Source organism: Brassica oleracea, chromosome C4 (assembly GCF_000695525.1).
Source record: "Brassica oleracea var. oleracea cultivar TO1000 chromosome C4, BOL, whole genome shotgun sequence".
NCBI classification, from domain to species: domain Eukaryota; kingdom Viridiplantae; phylum Streptophyta; class Magnoliopsida; order Brassicales; family Brassicaceae; genus Brassica; species Brassica oleracea.
In genome coordinates, this window is record NC_027751.1 from 15,627,927 (window position 1) to 15,638,089 (window position 10,163).

Genomic DNA, 10,163 nt, shown 5'->3' on the forward strand with positions numbered 1-10,163 from the left:
TCTCTATATATAAACACGCTAGCACACATGTCTCAAAAACATAACAACACAACTATAAAACCTCTTCCTCGTTTGACTCTCTCTCTCCCTCTCTCTCTCCCCCTTAAAATCTGGAACAGATCATTCACACCTCTCCTCTCTCTCAGTTATATTTCTTCCACGCTGGTTTCATTCCTTCTCATGATATTCTGAGAATCCTCACCAAACTTGCTTCGATTTCTCTGTGAAAGAAAAATCAAAATCGGAGAAAGGAAGAAACCATGAAGATTGTTACATCTCTTATCCTTCTCTTCCTGGTAAGTCCTCTCTCTCTGTCTTTCGATTCATATGCTTCTCTACTCTAATGGTTGATTTGTTTCTGTTACTGGATTGTAATCCAATGCATTAGCTACATCTGAATATCCTAATTTTTTTTCATATTTTCTGATATTTCTCTGAATTGTTTTTTTTTTTAATTTTCGAGATACCCAAAATGTTTAATATATTTTGAAAATTTCTGAATTGTTTTTTTGTTTGGTTTGAATTTACCGATGCAGATTCTGTATAATATTCTGTGTGGAGTAGAAGCGAAAAAATCAGCAGGATATTGTGCGATGTATGATATCTGTGGAGCACGAACCGATGGAAAAGTACTGAACTGCCCTTATAACATTCCTGCTGTGAAGGTGCGTGTGACCTTTCATTTATTGCTGCTTGCTGATTTAATTTTGTTTTTTTTTGACAGAGCAAAATGCAAATGATTTTTTTTTTGTTTGTACAGTAATAAATGATTTGTTTGGGTTTTATAAAAATGTTTCACAGCCCGATGATTTGTTCTCATCAAAGATACAAAGCTTGTGCCCAACCATCACAGGCAACGTTTGCTGCACTGAAACTCAGTTCGATACGTTACGTTCACAAGTCCAACAGGTAAACAACAACAACAACCCTTTTTTTTTTTTTCCTCTTGATGTTAATTTTTTAACTTTCACCCAAAAGCTGACTCACATGTTTCAGCGGCTTTTGTCTGAAGAAACATCAATGTGATAGGCTGATAGCTATAGTTCAATAAGTATTAATTTTCTAAACCCCTCTCATGTTGTTGATAGGGACTACAAGTTGTTTTATTGTTCAAGTGGTTGTGACTATTAGTGGGTAGTGGGTTATTAATGTGGTGATGACTATGGTTTAATAATTCATATCTAAACCCTTTTATCCAGGGTGACCCTGAGATTTTGGGGTTATAAGCCATTTAGTTTTTTACAAAATTGGAAGCATGTCTTCGTAATTTTCTTCAAAAAAAATTGGAGTGCTTTTATCTTATTGATAGTGATTAGAAATTTATTTATGTGAAAAAGATTGTCTTATTTTTTGTGCGTGTCAGGCTATTCCCTTTGTTGTAGGCTGTCCAGCATGCTTGAGGAACTTCCTGAATCTTTTTTGTGAACTTACTTGCTCTCCTGATCAAAGTCTATTTATCAACGTCACTTCCACCGCAAAGGTACATAAAACACACACATTTTTTGAACTTTCTGATTGCTTCAAACAATCAAACATCAAGTAGCTTATGTCCAAAGTGCCGCTGTGTTTTTGTTTGTTTTGGTGGCAGATAAAGAATAACTCGACCGTGGATGGGATTGAGTACTACATAACCGATGCTTTCGGAGAAGGGATGTATGAATCTTGCAAGAATGTGAAGTTCGGTAGCTCGAACAGTCTAGCTGTAGATTTTCTCGGGGGAGGTGCAAAGAACTTTAAGGGTAAGGCTTTTATTCGTTTTTCTTACCTCATATTGTTGTCAAGAATAACTAAATTACATGTTCATGTTCTGTCATGCAGAGTGGTTTACATTTATCGGCCAGAAAGCTGGTGTGAATATGCCAGGCTCCCCCTATGGGATCAAGTTTTTGCCGATGCCACCAGCGTCATCTGGAATGAAGCCTATGAATGTGTCTTCTTATTCATGCAGTGATGACACTCTTGGATGCTCTTGTGGTGATTGTCCTTCTGCAGCTGCTTGTTCCAGTACATCAGCACCTCCTGCTCAGAAACAACGTTCTTGCTCAATCAAGATTGGATCACTTGAGGTGAGGAATGTGGATTTTGTTTATTTTTTTGCTAATAATACTTATGAATAACATGTTTGGTTTTAATAATGCAGGCCAAATGTGTTGATTTTGTGCTAGCCATTTTGTATATTGTCTTGGTTTCGTTGTTTCTTGGAGGAGGTTTGCTTCACCGAATAAAGGGTAAGAAAAAGAGCTCACCATCATCGTCAGAGCCCAGAGGAGAACAGAGTTCTGTTAAACCAGACACTATTCATGCGCAGGTACTTTCCTAGTGCTTAGCCTTGCTTGCAGCTCTGTAACAGTTGAAGTTTCTCATTGCTTTTATTTATGTTCTCTTAGATGCTACATAACACACCACAGAGGAACTGGGCTCAGCTGTCAACAGTACAAGGATACTTGGCCAGATTTTACAGGTTCATACAATGTGCTGCTTAGCTTCAAAACTAGGAGTTATTGACATTTGTCTTGTTTTCTGTTTTTTTTATTTATTTATTTTCCAGCAAGTATGGGATCTGGGTAGCAAGACATCCAGCTCTTGTTTTGATTGTGTCAGTCTTTTTAGTTCTTCTACTTTGTGTGGGTCTGATCCGATTCAAAGTTGAGACACGGCCTGATAAGGTACTGGTTGTAACCTGTTTAACTTTTCCAGTAAATGTTATATTAATGTGTTATCGTACTGTACGTTGCAGCTATGGGTAGGTGCAGGGAGCAGAGCTGCTGATGAGAAACGATTCTTTGACACCCATCTTGCTCCCTTCTACAGAATTGAACAGGTTTCACATTTCTATCAACTTTTCTCTCTGTTACAAGTTAACAAGCATTAGTTTTTTGACATTGTTATGAAAATTTTCTGCAGCTAATAATAGCAACAGCTCCAAAATCTTCTCAGCCGGAAATTTTGACAGATGACAATATTAAGTTACTTTTTGACATACAGAAGAAGGTATCTTCTTACTCATTTCCACTCTTTTTTTAAATTCCATCTGATCACCAACATAATGTTTCATGTAAAAAAAATTTGTTTTTCAAATATGGTAAGGTTGATGGACTCCGGGCAAATCACTCAGGTTCAATGGTTTCTCTGACAGACATTTGCATGAAACCACTTGGAGAAAATTGTGCCACACAGAGTCTTCTGCAGGTTTACACTCCTTCCTTTTTTTTATAGTAGTTCAGATTAGATTTACTAACTCTTTTAACGTATCTGGTGGATTTATTTTCTTCTTGTGGCAGTATTTCAAGATGATACCAAAAAATTATGATGAATTTGGAGGTGTAGAGCATGTTAAATATTGCTTTGAGGTACCTCCTTGAATTTATGTAGTATTCCATTTTAATAACTCTATTTTTCTTCTATATATTTAAACCATTTTGTTATATTATCACCAAACTCCTCTTCAGCATTTCACCTCGTCAGAATCATGTTTGAGTGCATTTAAAGGTCCCCTTGATCCAACAACTGCACTAGGAGGTTTCTCTGGGAACAGTTATAGTGAGGTAATATTCTTCAGTTTGTTAGGAGTAAACCACATAAGAGTTATGTCGATTTACATGAATTATCTAATACCTTTTTTAAACTGACATGCTTAAGACAGGCTTCTGCTTTCATTGTGACTTATCCTGTGGACAATGCTGTTGACAACAAAGGTAACAGAACAGAGAAAGCAGTGGCTTGGGAGAAAGCCTTTATCCAGCTCGCCAAGGATGAGTTGTTGCCAATGGTTAGATCAAAAGGTTTAACTCTTTCTTTCTCTTCGGAAAGTTCTATCGAAGAAGAACTGAAAAGAGAAAGCACAGCAGATGTCATAACTATAGCCGTGAGTTCCCTTCTTTTTGTTCTCTAGGATCTTGTCTTCTGTTCCTACTCTGTTTGGTTTCTAATATGTCTTTGTACTTGTTCTGTTTCTTTGCTTCAGATAAGTTATCTTGTCATGTTTGCATATATATCACTGACACTTGGGGATACACCTCGTCTGAATTCCTTTTACATTACATCCAAGGTATGATAATGATTCTGATACTCTTAAAGAAATTACTTTTAAACTTCAAAAGTATATTTCCTTATTTTATTACAGGTTTTGCTTGGTCTATCTGGTGTTCTTCTTGTCATGCTGTCTGTCCTCGGCTCCGTAGGATTTTTCAGTGCCATTGGAATGAAATCTACTCTAATCATAATGGAAGTTATACCTTTTCTTGTTTTGGCTGTAAGTGGTGTCTGGTTCTACTCAAATATGTAGCCTGATGTTGTTGTGGTTGACGTTCTTGATATTTAACCTTACAGGTCGGTGTTGATAATATGTGCATACTGGTTCATGCCGTTAAGAGGCAAGAGCAAGAGCTGCCTCTGGAGAGACGAGTGAGCAATGCCCTTATGGAAGTTGGGCCATCGATTACTCTTGCAAGTCTAGCCGAGATTTTAGCTTTTGCTGTTGGTGCTTATATTAAAATGCCAGCTGTTCGAGTCTTCTCCATGTTTGCTGGTCAGTAAAAAACTTTTCCAGCATTCAAGTTCTTCCTTGTGTTTTTTTTTTTAACGATTCTCTATGCTTTCATGTTTGCAGCATTGGCCGTCCTTTTGGACTTCATTCTCCAGGTTACTGCTTTTGTTGCCTTGATAGTATTTGACTTCAAACGTGCTGAGGATAAGCGAGTTGATTGCTTCCCATGTATTAAGAGAGCACAATCATCAGATGGTGATGATAAAGGTACTAATATCATTTTTGGGAGTCATTGTAGACTTTGTGAAATTAAATTCTCATTTGGAGTTGTCTTGTATCACTTCAGGGGTTGGTCAGAAAAAACCGGGACTTTTGACTCGATATATGAAGGTATTTTCATAAGTCAGCTTATACCTTAATTAGGAGATGGTTTATGTTCTACATAAATAGTGATAACTTGATTCTACAATTTCAGGAAGTCCATGCACCCATTCTTAGCCACTGGGCAGTCAAAATATTGGTTATTGCCTTCTTCTTTGGCTTAGCAATGGCTGGAATTGTGAGTTGATTCGTTTTTTGTGACCTATAATAGTTTTTTTTATTAGCAGTTGAAATTTTCATCGCTAATATAATGTGTTTATTAACCATGCAGGCATTGGCCACTCGGATAGAGCCTGGTTTGGAGCAACAGATTGTTCTTCCTCAGGACTCGTATCTTCAGGTTTGCATTGATGCTACCAATCATAAAAGTGTACCCAATGTAGGATTATCTCTGACAAGTTTCTCTCTTTTTTTACATTTAGGATTACTTCAACAATATTGCTACATATCTTCGAATAGGTCCACCTCTTTACTTTGTTCTGAAGAATTATAACTACAGGTATAATCACTTTCTGGTTTTAGATATAAGAGTTTGGTCCAACATGTGTGTTATTAAAAATCTCAATTTTGCCTTATGTCCTCAGCTCGGAATCAAGACATACAAATCAACTTTGTTCCATTAACAAGTGTGATTCTAATTCTCTTATGAATGAGGTATATAGCTCGTCTGCATTTCTTTTTTTTTTTTAATTCATCCTCTTTATTTATATAATATATTTTATTATGTTTTCTTGCACATTGGAAATAGTCTGACTATCTGCATTTTTCAAGATGTTTACAATATCATTTTATGGTTCTAAAGTTGATTTTATGTCCACAGATTGCAAAGGCTTCTTTGACCCCAGAACTAAGCTACATAGCTAAGCCAGCTGCTTCATGGGTCGATGACTTTCTTGTGTGGTTATCTCCCGAGGCATTTGGCTGTTGCCGAAAGTTTACAAATGGTACCTTTTGTCCCCCTGATGACCAGGTATATGCTAGCTCTAGAGTTCAGATACATATTAGCAAAAGTAGCGGTGTTACATATATTATTTATGATCAAAATTGATGACTTACTGATGGCGGCTAATTCCCTTGTACTTGCATTTTGTAGCCTCCTTGTTGCCCTCCTGATCAAGTGAGTTGTGGCCTAAGTGAAGTTTGCAAAGACTGCACCACGGTAACTTTACTCATGATGATCTAATCTATATAACTAATTACCCTTTGTTCTTGCTATGTGTTTGTTTACTCTCTGCAGCTTTCTGTAACTTTTTTGTTTGTTTGTGTGGTTGTGCAGTGCTTTCGTCATGCTGATTTAACTAGTGACCGCCCATCTACAATCCAATTCAAAGAGAAACTTCCTTGGTTCCTCAGCGCACTTCCTTCTGCTGATTGTGCTAAAGGTGGCTATGGTGCTTATTCTACTAGTGTTGATTTGAAAGGTTTGTTTTCACACTGTCCCCTTTTTCTTTCTTCCATGTCATTGTACTGATACCGAAATGTGTGATATGTGTCTCTTCTTATCAGGATATAAAAGTGGTATCATACAAGCTTCATCGTTCCGCACTTATCACACACCTCTTAACAAGCAGGTATATTTTCTGATCCCTATAATATGCAGCCCACGTTTGATATCGTGTAAGTTTATACTATAAGTTTTTGTTTTTTTTCAGGCTGACTTTGTTAATTCAATGAGAGCTGCTCAAGAGTTTAGTTCCAAAGTTTCTCGTTCTTTGCAGGTAAAAAAATAATATACTAGTACTGGACTATATTCTAACTGTTTCTTATTAGTGAAGATAAGTGGCTAACTTGTGAATGATTATCTTTCAGATGGAGATATATCCATACTCAGTGTTTTATATGTTCTTTGAGCAATATCTTGACATATGGAAAACTGCATTAATCAACCTCTCCATAGCCATCGGTTCGTAACTCTCTTCCAGTCCCACATCTTTAGTTCTATTTTCTAGTTGGTAGGTCTTTATTTTTACATTTTTCTGAGTTCACATATGAAATAACTTTATTTGGATGTTCCATTCATTTTACAGCTGCCGTCTTTGCCGTGTGTTTAATCATCACATGCAGGTATCACACTACTAAGCTCATTTCCAATGCAGTTCACTACCAGTCTAAATATGATTAAACTTAACTCTTCAAATCTTTTTCCTCTGTCTGCTTTCTAACTCAGTTTTTGGAGCTCTGCAATTATCCTGCTTGTGATTGCAATGATCATCATTGATCTCCTGGTAAGTCACTCTAATTGTCACTTACGAATAAAATACATAAAACTGATTTTCATATACTCATGAGGTTACTGATGTTTATACTATTATGAACCCTTGATTTTGGGAACATGCCAGGGAGTAATGGCAGTCTTTCACATCCAGCTAAACGCATTATCGGTTGTAAATCTAATCATGTCCGTGGGAATAGCGGTTGAGTTTTGTGTACACATAACACATGCTTTCTCGGTTAGCTTCCCCCTCTGTCTGTATATCAGTATTCAGAACATGTTTTTTTTAATGTCTGTATAGCAGTATTGATCATTACATTCTCTTTTTTTTATCCTGATCACAATACTTTTCTAAATGCTCAGATTAGCTCCGGGGACAGAAACCAACGGATGAAAGAGGCGCTTGGTGGGATGGGAGCTTCAGTTTTCAGGTATTAATTGGTCTCTCTTCTTTAACTCGACTCATAAACTTAAATATGCCAAAGGATATATAACATAACCAAAGTCCCAAGTAACATATGTTCTGGATATTGAAATGTTCTAATAATAATATTTGTATCATTTCACTGTTTGCAGTGGAATTACACTGACGAAGCTAGTTGGAGTGATTGTGCTTGGCTTCTCAAAATCAGAAGTATTTGTGGTATGTGCTTTTGTGATCTCTTGAAGTCCTTTTGTTTCCTCGTTTAACCATTTTCATATTTGGCCTCTGAATTTTTCTTTTGCGTCAGGTCTACTACTTCAAGATGTATTTGGCACTAGTCCTCCTCGGTTTCTTACACGGTCTTGTATTCTTACCGGTAAGTCATGATCATTCAAACACTCTTTCGATGTTAGTTTTGTTGTTATTGTTCTGATATGAGGGATGATATTGGACTGTGAAGGTGTTCTTGAGCATGTTTGGTCCGGCTCCAAAAGGGGATAAGCAAGATCATCGACCTTCGGCTTCATCGCAACCGTAACTCAATTAGGTTTTATTCTTTATTTTTAAAGGTTTTGTTCTGGATACATCTATTTGTAAATGGTTAAAGATTGTTTCACCCATAGCCACATAGAAAAGCTAAGTTCAGTGCATGGCAGAAAATTTTAAAACAGAGAATCACATCAAATGTGGAGAATCTGCCGGAAGATAAATGGTATTAAAAGAAAACTGATGAATTGAAGAATGTATGTTTACAGTTTCAAAAAAAAAAAAAAAAACAATGTATGTTTGGCTAGAACCGTTAAGGAAGCTAAACAAAACTCAAACCCCAAATGAATTAGGGGAGAAGATGACGAAGAAACACTAATATCATCTTTGTGGAACTAATCTGCCAAAAAACTTCAAAATTCAAGGGTAAGGTCTCAATGCATTTTATGTTTAATACTCCCTCTGTTTAACGAAAATTTTAATTTTAAATTTCTTGTTTCAAAAAATGTCATTTAACCCAATGTAATTTTATACATTAAATCTATATTTATCTTTTAAATAACTAATAGAACTTTATTTAAATAATTTTAATTTAATTAATTATACATTAAATAATAGTATATTAGTATATTTAAATTTTTAATTTATTTGAAATGTATTAACGTTAAATTTTCTTACGAAACTAAAAAAAGGAATATCTTAGGTTTGAAACAATTACATTAAGAGTCATTTCTCTATTTTATTATTACAACTAGATTTTTTAACCGCGATACGCGCGGATAAGATATTATATGTATTTTTTCAATTCTAAAAAAAATAATGTATAATATTGTATTACATTATTTAAAGAATATAAAATAAGACTACACAACATAAATATATATTTTTAATTTTCTTTGTGGAAATCATTATGTTATTTGATTGTTGTACTTGATTCACATATTTGTATAAATATTTGTGATAGATGAATAACTATATTTTTATCATCAGTAAATAATATATATTTATTATATAATATAAGAAAAATGAAATTATTTACTTTTTAAACAAACTTGACTCATGTTGGGGACTCGGTTATATACATATCATATTCGAATGAAACATTTTTACACTTATCAATGTTCTTAACAGTCAAGAAACAAATCTGAATATCAAAACAATATCTCATACGATCTCTTTGTGGAATAACTGCCCTGAAGAAATTGAATTAAGGCATCAAAAAGGACTGGAAATAGATGTGCAGATGTGTTATCTAAGTCAGCTTTACAAAATACTATTCAGAGTTCATCCTTTCTTAAACATCTTGAAATAACTGATGCTAATTAATAATATATTTTTGGCTGGCAAAAAAAAATCAAATTTGTTTAATTATCGCTTAAATATTTTATTAATATTGTCTAAGAAGCTTTCAAGTGATATCATAGTTTAATTTTCATTAGTTTTTTTTTTGTTAATTTTTAGAGTTTTTTGTAGTTAAGATTTTTTTCCATATTAAGCTTCTATTTTTTTCACAGAATTGATATATATATATATATATATATATATATATGTCATAAAAATTACCTTCAAATCAGATTTAATTATTTATTATTTTGTTTTTAATGAAAATAAACTTTTTAAATAATTTAATTTAAAATACAATTATATATTGTTATATTATATTCTAACAATTTGTTTGATTTAATTAATTTTCTTTGGTGGATAACTCAAAAAGTTTTCATATGAATCGGGGAAAGCAAGCTTATGTTGTTATATTATATTTATTTGTGTATATAGAATCTATATATAATGCTAGTGTAATAAAGAAAGAACATTATTTTTTTGTAACTTCAAAAAGATACATTATTACAATTTGTAATTAATCAAAATTGAATAAAATGGTAATTAAATATTGTAAATCTAATTGTTTTTTTTTATCTTGTTTAGTTGGATTCTCATGAAAAGAAATCGATAGGTTAACAAATGTTTCAAAATTTGTTGTGTTATTTTTTTGTCTATAAATTACAAAATTTATTGAATTGATATATTTAATTATTGCATCCTTAAATAATAATTTATTAAGACATTAGAGGACTATGTTTTGAGTTGTTTTGTCAAAATTGTACAAAAATCTATGCTTTTTCATATTGGTCAATGTTTTCACACTTTCAAAGAATATATTAACTTAGTCTCTT

General features: G+C 33.8%; 1 protein-coding gene across 1 annotated transcript; it reads left to right on the forward strand.

Moving 5' to 3' along the window:
• Positions 1 to 8,309, forward strand: LOC106342400 (Niemann-Pick C1 protein-like). The gene is made up of 37 exons (XM_013781318.1): positions 1 to 296; positions 537 to 665; positions 802 to 909; positions 1,364 to 1,480; positions 1,589 to 1,739; positions 1,819 to 2,066; positions 2,141 to 2,308; positions 2,388 to 2,461; positions 2,549 to 2,666; positions 2,738 to 2,821; positions 2,905 to 2,991; positions 3,088 to 3,189; positions 3,282 to 3,350; positions 3,450 to 3,545; positions 3,644 to 3,865; positions 3,965 to 4,048; positions 4,124 to 4,252; positions 4,330 to 4,528; positions 4,610 to 4,753; positions 4,833 to 4,876; positions 4,962 to 5,045; positions 5,139 to 5,207; positions 5,290 to 5,366; positions 5,452 to 5,521; positions 5,688 to 5,837; positions 5,961 to 6,026; positions 6,144 to 6,288; positions 6,374 to 6,438; positions 6,520 to 6,585; positions 6,677 to 6,770; positions 6,895 to 6,931; positions 7,035 to 7,092; positions 7,207 to 7,317; positions 7,443 to 7,510; positions 7,656 to 7,722; positions 7,811 to 7,879; positions 7,964 to 8,309. The coding sequence occupies exons 1-37, from the start codon at positions 261 to 263 to the stop codon at positions 8,039 to 8,041; spliced, it is 3,783 nt and encodes a 1,260-aa protein (XP_013636772.1). The 5' UTR covers positions 1 to 260; the 3' UTR covers positions 8,042 to 8,309.
• The last annotated feature ends 1,854 nt before the right edge of the window (positions 8,310 to 10,163 follow it).